General features: G+C 58.8%; 1 protein-coding gene across 2 annotated transcripts; it reads left to right on the plus strand.

Annotated features, from left to right (window-relative positions):
* Positions 1–2: 2 nt before the first annotated feature.
* On the plus strand, positions 3–7,770 carry zdhhc20b (zDHHC palmitoyltransferase 20b). 2 transcript variants are annotated; one of them, XM_018761096.2, is made up of 14 exons: positions 3–388; positions 1,595–1,621; positions 1,779–1,873; positions 2,165–2,285; positions 2,393–2,462; positions 2,644–2,676; positions 2,792–2,912; positions 3,398–3,433; positions 3,826–3,958; positions 4,664–4,790; positions 4,885–4,974; positions 5,123–5,223; positions 5,321–5,368; positions 5,459–7,770. In XM_018761096.2, exons 1-13 carry the CDS (start codon positions 271–273, stop codon positions 5,362–5,364), a joined length of 1,116 nt encoding a protein of 371 aa, XP_018616612.2. In that variant the 5' UTR covers positions 3–270; the 3' UTR covers positions 5,365–5,368; positions 5,459–7,770. The 2 variants fall into 2 exon arrangements, with proteins under 2 accessions (XP_018616612.2, XP_018616613.2); XM_018761097.2 differs by lacking the exon at positions 3,398–3,433 and having other exon boundaries at positions 174–388.
* The last annotated feature ends 4,145 nt before the right edge of the window (positions 7,771–11,915 follow it).

The following is an 11,915-nucleotide window of genomic DNA, read 5'->3' on the forward strand; positions in this document are numbered from 1 at the left end:
GAGGCGGAGGTGGAGGAGGAAGTTCGCTCAGCAGAGCCCGAAAACATGTTCCGCTCACTACGTTCAAGTCTCGTGAACTGGGCTGCAGCGGCAGGAGGAGCTCGGGGTCACAAGTGTGTGTGTTTATGCGCGTGGGGGGGAAGGAAGGACCGCAGCGTGACGCGCGCGTCGCGAGGCGTGGCGTGGCGTGCGCAGTGAGGACGGCCCCTCTCGCGCTCGGCTCTCCGCGTGACGTCAGAGCCGCTCGCGCTCCGCAGCTGCGAGGCGAACATGGCGCCGTCCCACGTCCTCAGATGCTGTCAGCGGGTTCTGTCCTGGATCCCCGTCTTCTTCATCGCCATGGTCGTGTGCTGGTCCTACTACGCGTACGTCGTGGAGCTCTGCATCTGTAAGTGCTCGCTCGCTCGCGCGTGCGCGTTCGTTCCTTCCGTCCGTTCGTCCGTTCGTTCGTTCGTTCGTTCATTCGCGGTTCCACTTCCAGGAAGTGTGAGCGGAGCGGAGCGCCTCTCACTCGCACATCGTTGAGATTCCGCTCCTCTGCTCGTCGTGTCGTGGAAAATCACGTCCCCGCGGTGCCGTTTCGACCGACCGACCGCTATGTCTGTGTGTGTACGTGTACGTGTACGCGTACGCGTGCGTGTACGTGCGCGCAGCTGGTAGCATAACTGGCTGCTGCCTTTGCATCCAGAGGTTCGCATCCCACCTCCAGTTCTACTACCCTTGAGCAAGGTATTTATCCTAAATTACTCCAGTAAAAATGAGCCCGCTGTATAAGGGGGTAAATCGCTGTAAGTTAGCGTCACGTTGTGAGTTGCTGGAGAAAAGTGTCAGCTACATGTGGTGTGTGTGTGTGTGTGTGTGTGTCGCTAGCGGTGATGCACCCCTGGTGGACTCTCTCTCCGGCGCCACTCGGGAGCATCTTTACCATCCGTTTGCGAGGAGCTACGGTCGCTGACGCCAGACACCACTCTTAAGCACTGACCAAATCTTGTTTGCATGCGTACACACACACACACACACACACACGCAGACAGCTCTCTAAAGACAACCGTGTTCGCTGAGCTGTGTCCGATCATGTCGGGTTTCTGAAGGTGCACAGCAGGTACCTTCATCGCAGATGGGTGGGGTGGGGCTCGACCTGCGGGAATGACGGGGTGGCAGAGCGATTAAGGGGTCCGGACCGTGGCAGCAACATCTCGGGATCAAGCCGCAGGCCGCGGGGGGCGGGGTTCCCTCCGCAAGCGAACAAAGGGTCTCAGTGCGGGAACGTCGTAACCCCCCACACCAGGCACCTCTGTTGAACCGCAGCCCCGCCGGTACCAGGCGCCGAGCCCGCTGGCCCCGGAGCGGAGCGCTCGGATATCGACGCGCCGCCCGGTGAAGCCCCGCCCCCCGGCTCCCCGGCTCCCCCCACCGCCGCATCTCTGCGCTGGGGCTGTTCGCTACATTCTTAGCAGGTGTGAAAGCACAGGTCGCTCACCTCGCTCTCCTTTCCCTGTGTTTGCGGCGCACGTGCGTGAACCCCGTCCCGCCCCGGCCGTCCCGCCCCGGCCGTCCCGTCCCGGCTGTCCCGGCTGTCCCCGACGCCCGCCAGTTACAATTCCCAACGTTGGAGAACAAAGTAAGTGACGGCCTTTGACTCCGACCGCGGCGCGTGCCGGGGCACAGCTCTAAAGCCGAGCACCGCGAGAGCGGTTCGGCGTTGCCGCGTCGCCAAGTTGCGCGTCCAGTTTGGTCCACCCGTAATGCTGAGCCGCAACCTTCCGTCCTCCTTGCAGTCGTCTACCTGATTGTGTTCCACCTGTCCTTCTTCATGTTCGTGTGGTCCTACTGGAGAACCATCTTCACGAAGCCCGTGAGCCCATCCAAGGAGGTGGGTCCCGTGCGTGAGAGAGAGAGAGAGAGAGAGAGAGAGAGAGAGAGCACGACCGCTTCCCAACAGATTCTTTCTCACACATCCTCTGAGATTCAAAAGACACTCAGGACACACACACACACACGTTAGAAAGCAGACAGTATTGCACCAACTGTGTTTGCCACGTGTACCATACGTGCGCAGGTTCATTCAGCAGCTCCATCGAGCGACGGTGTGACGCGCGTTTCGCTCCGTACGCCAGCGCTGGGTGTCGCTCTCTCTTTCTCTCTCTCTCTGCCCCCCGTGCAGTTCTCCCTGCCTAAAGCGGACAAGGAGCAGTACGAGCGGGAGGAGCGGCCGGAGGCGCAGCAGGAGATCCTGAAGAGAGTGGCCAAGGAGCTCCCGGTGTACACGCGCACCGGCACGGGGGGTGGGTCTCGGCCCTTCCTTCCCCTCTGCGTCCTGCCGCCTTTGCCCCCGTCCTCGGTGTCCGTGGGACGCGTTCCGCTCCGTTAACCGCTCCGATGTTTCTCGCAGGCATCCGCTACTGCGACAGGTGTCAGGTGATCAAGCCGGACAGGTGTCACCACTGCTCTGCCTGCGATACGTGAGTGCCCCGCTTCTTGTCTCCGCTCTTCCGTCTCGGGCCCTTTTTCACCCCGCGGGCACCGGGTGGGCACAGGGCGGCGACCCTGTGCCGGACGTGTGGCGTTGCGCCTCTGCTCCCTGAAACGACGTCGACGTCAGCCTCGCTCTTTCCCCCCGTCCCCGTCGCTTTCCTCCTGCAGGTGCGTCTTGAAGATGGATCACCATTGTCCCTGGTAGGTGGGTCGTCTCGCTTCGCCGTGCGCCCTTACTGGCCTGAACCCGAAAGCCGTGTGGAGCCGTGATGGCCAGGAACCCCTGGTGTCGGTGTGTCCTCTGCCTTCCTTCCAGGGTGAACAACTGCGTGGGCTTCTCCAACTACAAGTTCTTCATCCTCTTCCTGGCCTATGCGCTGCTCTACTGCCTGTTCATCGCCTCCACGGTGCTGCAGTACTTCATCAAGTTCTGGACAGTGAGTGTGTCGCCAGCGCTCCGCCTGCACGCGGCATGCGGCTCCCAGCCATATTGCACCCATCGCTTGCGCCTGCGCTCGGCCGCTCGGCCGCTCTCCAGCGCACGCTCCTCCCTTTGGAGCCAGAGCTGAAGCGCAGGGTGAACGGCGTAAAGAAAGGGAGCCGTTAAGCCGGGAGGATAGAAGCGCTGGAGCGGGAAGGCGGCGGCCGCGTCCGGGCACATCGTGACTGGAAAGAGCGGTGACGGGAGAGGTTCTCCCGACGAGCCCGGCGTTGGTTCGCCAGGCCGTGCTCTCGCTGACGCTCGCGCTCTCTCGCCGCGCCCTTCCTGTGCCCTTCTCTGTCCGCTGGTCCCCTGGGGCTCAACTGTCGCTTGTCCACTCAGCCTCCATCCCACGCGCCCCCCAGCGATGTGACGGTGCTGACTGTGCCCATCCCCCTTCCTCCTTCCGTTCTCTAACAGTCCCTCTCTGTTTGCTCTAAGCTCTGCCGAAGGAAGTCCTCTGAGCACTGTCCAAAGGTAACCGTGCTGCTCTCGCTTTCTCTCCTCCTCCTCCTCCTCCTCAGTGACCATGACTGTGCCGTGCCGCTCTTCCGTTCTGCCGATGGTTTTCGCCGCAGCTTGTAGAGGCAGCTCGTTCTCTTCTCGGTGCTCTCGCTTCCGCTGGTCTGTCGCCGCGTTCGGAGCGGCACCCGGCTCTCCTCCCCGAGCCGAGCGGAGCCTCCGCCGACGCTCGCCGTCGCTAGACGACGCTTCCGAAAGCGTGCGCGGACGCGGAGGGGAGGGGCGAGGGCTTGCGGAGAGACCGGGGCGGCCTCGTCCTCTCTGTGTCCTGTGCCGAATGAAAAGTTGTGTGTCGGACATGTGGCCCGTGTTGTTTACGACTCTCCCTTCTCTCTCTCCCTCCTCAGAACGAGCTGCCCGACACTCACGCCAAATTCCATGTCTTATTTCTCTTTTTTGTGGCGGCCATGTTTTGCATCAGCATTCTGTCCCTGTTCAGCTACCACCTGTGGCTGGTTGGGAAGAACAGGTCCACCATAGGTAACCGCCGCACCCGAGTCCGTCTCGTCGCGGGCAGACGCTGGTGCCCGTACGCTTTGCTGCGCGGAGATCGCGGACCAGTGTGTGTGGCGGGTTCCGTGGAGCACTCTTGACGATTGGGTGGAGAATACAACCAGGGCTCTTGTCGTCAATTTATCGCCATAGCGACCAGCATCTCATCGAAAATACAATGTGTTCATTACAGTAGCAGGAAGAGACACTTCGATACAGATGCATGATTTTTAAGCACAGTCGGTTTCTTTCCATCGTATGAACCGACGTTCATCACACGAGTAGCTGGTAGAACTTTTCCAGAATATCCATGATTACCGATCACCTTCCTAGTAACTGCTTTTTTTTCCCCCTGTGCACATAAACATTTATACCTTACGTGAACTTAAGAGATGATGAGCGAAGTGAGTCTGGAAGAGATGAGTTTAAAGACCTTTTTTAAATGTGGACAGAGATTCAGCAGTTCTGAGTGAGAGGGGGAGGTCGTTCCACCGCAACGGAACCGGAACCGAGAACCTCCGTGCTTCACCTTTCGTGCGCGAGACCGCCGACGTTGCAGGAGCGTAGCGCTCTGGTCGGGGTGTAGAGGATGATATATAGATATATAAACCGTACACGAAAGAAGAGCGTGCACAGAACGTTACGCGTGATGTTGATGGACTCCTGGGGTCCGTGTGTCTCTCCTTCCCGCAGAGGCCTTCAGGGCGCCTGTCTTCACCAATGGGCCGGATAAAAATGGCTTCTCCCTGGGATTCAAGAAGAATGTCACACAGGTGTTCGGGGACCAGGGCAGATTATGGCCTCTTCCTTTTTTTACCAGGTGAGTCAACGGTTTCGTTCGCCGCGGGACGTTTAATCCCGGCCGACGTGCGCTCGGGTGGCGTCAGGTTTTCTCGCTCTGTGTTCCGGCGCAGTTTGGGAGACGGATACACGTTTCCCGCCCGACTGGTGAGCGCTGACCCGGAGCGGGCCACAGTCATCCTGGAGACCGGCGCCAATGCGAGGTAGGCGCAGCGCGGCGCATTTCGCCTTTTCTCGCCGCCGCTCGAGAACGTGAGCGCAGGCGCCTCGTTCGCCGCCGCTTGCAGGCTGCGCCACGAAGTGCTCGGCAGCGACGTGACGTTTCCGTCCGTGTGCTCCCCACCCCGTCAGGGCCGTGGATGGACAGACCAACCTGCTCGGCGACACTCGGAACCACCTCCTTGGCAATCACGTCAGCGCGAACCACCTCGACTCCAATGGAGTGCAGAAGGGTGAGGCGCCGCCCGTTATTACCCGTGAGGGAAACGAAACGGTTGCTCGTCCATTCGGTGTCCTCCGCTCACGTGCACTTTGACCCTTGTGCTGTAGGTGGTGACGATTCTGTCACAGTTTCCTTGGAGAGGGACTCGTAGCCAGGTGAGCAGCTTCTTCGGTGGTCGCGCGTTCATCTGCGCTCTTCGGGGCTCGCTCGTTGCCTGCTCAATTGTGCCTTTCTGTCGCTCGCAGGGCCGCCGGGAGCGGGGCGGGGAAGCCTGCCACTGTCCCCCCATCCTTGCGCGCGACCGCTGTTGCGACCTGCCGAGACACAGCCGTCCAATCGAATGCCTTAAACGAGTCCCTGCAGCAGTTTTCCCGTCGCCATGGAAACATCATCCCAGCATTGGCACCGCGAAAGCTCTTTGACCTCCACATGCATACAGACACTCTCTTCCTCTTTATGTCACCTGTGATTTTTAAAATTGTTCTTTTTATTATAAGATCTAGCTGCAACATTTACTGTAACGTAATGACCCCACGGGAAAAAGGCACAGTCCTGCGACACAGCTGCTCCACCATGGATCCGTTCGCTGCTGTCGGAGCAGCAAACAGAGTAATTCCACAGCTGCTAAAGGCAGCTCTATGAGCTCCTGGACTCTGGCCACCGCTTCAGCTGCGGGTTCCATCAAGCCGCTGTACTGTTCCTGCTCCTCGTCCCCAAAGTGTTAAAAGATGAGATGCGCCGCTCATCTGTGTCGTTAGGCAAAGCGGCTTGACGGACACTTCCTCTTCCTGTCGGCAGCTTGTCCCGGCGGAGGCGCGGAGCTCTGCTCCTCCGTATAGACGAGCGCCGCTGTCGGAGGCGCCGAAGCAGACAGAATGCACCCGAAGCACCCGATGAACAATTTTGCCAAAAAAGGCGACGGTAGGCTGAGCCGCAGGGACAGGGACCGGTAGCGAGTTCCGCTGTGACCGCTGCACTGCTCCCTGCGTCGCGACGGAGGGCTGAGCGAAGCGCCTCTAACTAGTCCCCGTTCCTAAGGTGGGTTTTGGCGCAGGTCCGTCCGTCCCCGCGAGCGGCTGTAGTGCCAGGGAGGGGGGGAGCCCCCCACCCCCAACCTCCTCGAGCTCGTTCGGAGTGTCGCGCTCATGAAGGCGGCCCTCCAGCGGAAGTCGCACAGGTCTTAAAGGGACACCTCTTTCAGTGTTGATTTGGAGCCCACCCCCACCCCCACCGGTCGCCGAAGCAGCCCGGCCGTACCAGGCTCGGCTCCGAAACACTAGACGGCGACTCCGGGTGCGTTGAGACGCTGTCCGTCCCGATGGTTCCCGTTTACGTCGCGTACCCCGGGAAACGCCCAGCTGCCGAGTTGCCCCACGGAGGAGCGGAGGGAAACTTCTGCGCCGCGACTCTTTTTCCGTTGTGCGCGTTCGCTACGTTCCTCGTTCGGACGCGAGCCTCGCCTTCGGTGCTCGCCGACCCGGGAGCCCCGGGAACGCGCGGCGCTTGTCCAACCGGAGGCCGAGCCGGAGCCCGTGAGAGGCCCTGCCGGGAGCGGCGCGTGCAGAGCGCGCGGGCGACCGCTAGGTGGACCGAGAGGCTTTGTTCCCGTCCCCCAAGTGCATTACTGGTGCTGAACGTCTAAAGTTCAAATTTCAGGTGTTTTCTCTGTTTCCACCGTGTGGCACCAGCCGCATTTACACCCGACTTACAGTTCATGCGTAAACGGTATAAGGGAAATTGATGTGTCTGCGCTCGGCTCGAATCTGAGCCCGCGGAGCCGCGGTGGCCTCGGTGAACGTGGTCGGGACCTGGCCGCAGTTCGGCGTTCAGGGAGGAAACCTTGGACCCCGGCCTCTGTTTCCTTGCGCTCGACAACGCAACGCGCCGCTGCATGTGCAGTTAACCGCTTGGGCCGCGTCCCGCACGTCGCTTCTCTCTGGCAGCGAGCAGGAGATGAGGACAGAGGAGGAGCTGCGCTCTGCGCCCCCCGCCCTCTCGTCGAGTCCCCGAAGCACTCTGGCGCCGCGCTCGAGCCGCTTTTGTTCTTTCGGCCAAACGGCTTTGGGAGAGCGCCAGCATATAACATTTTTAACGTGTTTTACTTGTACGTTTTATACACGGCTAATGCAGAGGGAGAAGTTCCGCTTGAGAAAACACTACTTTTTTAAAAGATTTCTCGGGGTTGGGTTTCTACTGCAAAGGGCCGCTTTGCCTTGCGGCTAAAATTGCGGCCCAGCTTTCTAACGCGGTGTTTCGCTGGTGAAAAGTGTGTTACCCAAGTGTAACTAAAGCCATAATGCTGTGAAACGGATACGTTCGATCCATTTTATAGCGTGCTCTGTAAATCCCTGCTCTTTGTCCCACTGGATGCCTGCTTTGCATGTACAGCGTAAAATGTGTAGGTATTCAGTTTCCTCTTATTGCCGCACTAACCTTATTTTTTTAAATACACGTGGACGCGTCACAAGACTCGGCGTGATTTGTGTCATTTTGGCCGTAATCTTCCCCTAAATGTTATGCCAACCCCACGTGAGAAGTTGGGTAAATCAGTTCCATATAAAAGAAACTCTTGAAGAACTTTGTCGAAATGCTTCTTGTTTTTCTTTCGCGCTGGAACGTTCAGCTCGTCTTTCGCTCCTCGCTTCTGTTCTTGGGCCGAGATGAGTGCCGATCACGGGGAAAGCGCGCTGCGCTTTCTGAAGGCCGGGCTGCCGTGGGAGGCCGTGTCCCTCCGTGCCGACCGAGGGAGGTGGGGGGGGGTGGGGTGGGGAGGGTCGCCGACTAGGAGAGGCGAACGGACGACGAAGGCGCGTTGGGTCCGTTCCCTGCGTCCTCACCCAGTGTGGAGCGGTCGGCGCTCTGCTCTCCCTGCTCTTCCCTCACGGAGCTCTTGCGGTGCCAAAGACGGTCTGCGCTTCGCTCCCCGTCCCAGCCTGTGGGGTGTTGGTGGGGGGGGGGGGGGTGGGGGGGCGGAGTTGGCCTCCCAGCCGCGTCAACTCGGCCGGTTCTTTGGTCGGCGCAAACGGGAACCTCTCCCTTCCTCTTGGCGCTCTGCTTGGGGGAGAAGCGCAAGGACTCCTGCGAGCACTAAGTAAAATATTGGAAAGAACACAGTGGACGTTGAGCCGCGGCGCTACACACAATACTGCCAGCGACGCGAAGTCAAGTGTTTCGAGGAACGGAAGAAGAGGATAGACATTTAGCCCCCGAGAGGAACCATGAAGCAGTCAGGGTTCAGACGAAAGTAGAAACGGCGTGAGAACTAGAAGGCTGAGCGAGAGCCCAAACGGAGACGCGGAGGAGCGATTTAGGGCCGATCGGGAGTCGACCCCGCGTGCCTCTTGGCCCCACGGAGGTCAAGTAGGAATGCGTAAGGGTTCCTCGAAGGCAGCGCTTTCCTGAGCAGAGCAGCCTTTCGCCCAACGTGACCTTTCCGGAGCCTCTGCCGCAGAGTTCAGGCTCCGACCTGCAGTCTTTAGTCCCCAGGACTCGTGTCCAAGTCAATAGGTTCATCTCCGCATGAAGTCACGGGTCACCGAGCGGCGCTGATCTCTGTCCGCGTTCCAGTCCTTAACTGGCTATTTTTCCACACGCTCGTCAGCAGGACCGCGACGGCATGGAAGGAGAAGAAACATTTTCGCCCCTATTAAAGAAGGTGTTTGTGCTTGATGGCAGACGGGGGCTGCGCTGCCGTTGGGCGCGGCACAGCCGACTAACCGGGGTCGTCGCTCGTGCGATGGACTAAAGCGAATGGCGGCTGGGGGGGAGAGCAGCGGGGGGCGATTTCTGACTAAGCGCTACGTTTCTGGGCGGTCCCGGAGCTTCCCGTCATCTCGTTTGGCTTCGGGATTCTTGCTGCGCGCAGGATGTGATTCAGTGGAACATTCGAGTGAAACTGAAGGATGAGACGTCGGTTTCCTTAGATCATCGGGGAGTGTTGGTCACACACCTGCTGTGCTTTCGCCTCTTCCTTGCTCCATGGCGCGTGCGCGCACACACACACACGCGCGCACACACACGCACTGACCCGCAGGCTATTCACCTCCACGGTACAAGGTATTGTGACGCCAGAGCGCTTCCTGCTACTTTGAGACGGTGCCCTGGGTTCGACCCGGCACCAGGCGGGCGATGTCACGCACGCGGCTCTGGTAATGGGAAGAGGTGCACCGCGTGTGTCGAAACGGCCCCTTCCCTCGGTGACGCCTCACCAGGCGTTTGCCGAAGATGCTGCCGCACCCGCTCGTTTCCGGCTGCCCTCGTTTCACGGAAGTTGCAGCTCGGACATGTCGTCCGACCAGCTCGCGTACAAGGAGCGCGAAGAGGTATGAGCGTGAGAAGCAAGTTCTTGAGAGTGCGTGCCCTCCTGTCAGTGTTTGCAGAATTTGTGGGCACAAGGGCACTGCGATCATGTGTGTTCTGAGTAAATGTCCTTCGGGTCATTGACCGCCGCCGGTAGACCCGGGGCCACAACAAGCGTCCCTGGAGCTGCAGTCCTGCAGCTTTCAGGACTCGGTTATCTATGGCTAAACGATGAACTGATATGACCCTGTAAGAAGAGTTGAAGGTGCCTGTGGGACCGTCTCACTCTTCGATGTGGAGCCCCCCCCACACACACACACAAAATGTGCCTGTGGATCGAGTTCAGCTTGTGGAAGAGGGTTGGGGTTCGAGGGCACGAAACGACACACTCTGGCTGAAGGAGGGAAGAGCCCAAATGAGCCCGGGGCTTATTGGCAGTCTGCTCCTCTAATCGTAATGTCCATCGCACGGTAAACACACAAAAAGCAATAAACACACTGGATGCTGGAACATTCCGTTGCAGGAAGAAATCTTGAAAGCATCTGAGACAGATTAGAGAATAGCGAGGCCACTGGCCCATAGTGACCATGGAGCAAGTGCTGTTCCAAACTCTGTGTTTGCGTGCGTGCGTGCGTGCGTGTGTGTGCAGTCACGGTCACTGGTGAAATGGACCAAAGAGAAGGTCAAGGTGACCGATCACGTGGAACATGAAAAGTGAGAACATTATGGTTCCAGAACAGCGAGTATCACTGCTCTCTCTCTTCACCTGGGTGGTGCGAGAGAACGTGGGTTCAATCCCCGGTCAGTCTGTGTAGAGTTCGCATGTTCTCCTCGTGTCTGCGTGGGTTTCCTTCAGGTGCTCTGGTTTCCTCCCACAGTCCAAAGACATGCGGTTCACCCATAGTGTGCGAGTGACAGAGAGTGTGTGTGTTCCACTGGTGTACGGCTGAGCGACTCATTGGAAGTAGTGTATCTGGCAGTGTAAATCACCGCGGTGAATCAGTGTGTGGGCTGATAACGCTACATAGAGTTCGCTGGAAGTTGCTTTGGAGAAAAGTGTCTGCTAAATGAAAAAATGTAAATGTAGAGCAGCGAATGAGCCCTTAGTCAAGGTCTCTTTTAACCAAAGGGTGCATGTTTGAATCCCACCTCCAGCTGAAGTAGCCGTGAGCAAGGTACCTACCCTAAATTACTCCAGTAAAAATACCCAGCTGTATAAGTGGGTGAATAATTGTAAGTGATTTTGGAGAAAAGCGTGAGAGAAATGAGTATATGTAGTAAATGTACTTATCGTGTGTGTCGTACTGTGCTGCTGGAAACCGCTGGCAGTTTTTCCCAACGATGATGCAGAGCGGAGTAGAGTGTCGAGAAGCAGGACGCAGTGGCGGCGGCGGCGGCCCGGTCTGTAAAGCTGCTGTGCTGTCGTCTCGGTTTGAATGTGGCTCCATGCACAGTTTGCAAGCTCTTCCTGTATTTGTTTGGGTTTCCTCTAGGTGTCCGTTCTACGCTCACGGTCCAAAAACACGCGGAAGAAGGCCAAAGTGAACCATTTCCCTTCCTGGCCACGGATCCCACGTGGGCCTGCGGTCGACTTCGGCTCAGTGGCACTAACCCTACGCGCAGTAAAAAGCAGGTCTCGGAAACATGGTATCACCTGCAGTCACACTGTGTTCCCAAGCTGAGGAATGGTGGTCACACCACACACACACACACACACACACACACACACACACACACACACACACACACACACACACACACTGGGTCGTCGGGAGAACTCCCGCAACACACTGGCCTGGAGGTGTACCTCACTGTGAGCGCCATGAAGGCGGTGGAGCTTCTGCAGCGGTCACCGCCGCTCCGTACATAGTGGCACCTGGAGGTCGAGCTCCAGTTCGCACGCATCGCAGTCCCTGCCGTGACGCACGGAGGACAGGAGGAGCACGTGGCACGTTTCAGGGAAACGGAGGGCGGCAGGGAAATCGCAGCAAGAGGAAGGCGGGAGGAAGGAGAGGCCGGCGGAAGGGTACGCGGGAGCGCGCCGATCGAACGAGGGCAAAACGCCGCGCTGTTTCCGAGCGGCTGCTTCGCTCTCCGCGTTGCTCACGTGCACCTTCGGCCCCGTCCGCTTTTCCTCTAGCGGCCTGATGAGACGAGCACGTGGCGGAGCATCGTCTCGGCACATCCAGACAGTAGCTTCCTTCCCTCCCTCCCTCCCTCCGATCTTTCCAGCAAGTGCGGTTGTCGGCGGAGAAGGCGACACGCCGCTACTCGTCCTCTCTGCTCTGCTGCTGAGCTGCTCATCCCTAAATTCCAGAGCGCTTTCCTGCTGCCACGACATGCATGGAGTGAAGAGCGATGACGTCATGGGGCTGCACGCTCGTCTTCGTTCGCATGCGGGCA

This window comes from Scleropages formosus, chromosome 24, assembly GCF_900964775.1.
Source record: "Scleropages formosus chromosome 24, fSclFor1.1, whole genome shotgun sequence".
Classification (NCBI taxonomy): Eukaryota; Metazoa; Chordata; class Actinopteri; order Osteoglossiformes; family Osteoglossidae; genus Scleropages; species Scleropages formosus.

Coding starts and splice junctions, on each gene's coding strand:
- zdhhc20b (XM_018761096.2), top strand. CDS start 271: ATGGCGCCGTCCCACGTCCTCAGATGCTGTCAGCGGGTTCTGTCCTGG. Junction 2,463..2,643: donor CACTGCTCTGCCTGCGATAC/GTGAGTGCCCCG, acceptor TTCCTCCTGCAG/GTGCGTCTTGAAGATGGATC. Junction 4,791..4,884: donor CCTCTTCCTTTTTTTACCAG/GTGAGTCAACGG, acceptor GTTCCGGCGCAG/TTTGGGAGACGGATACACGT.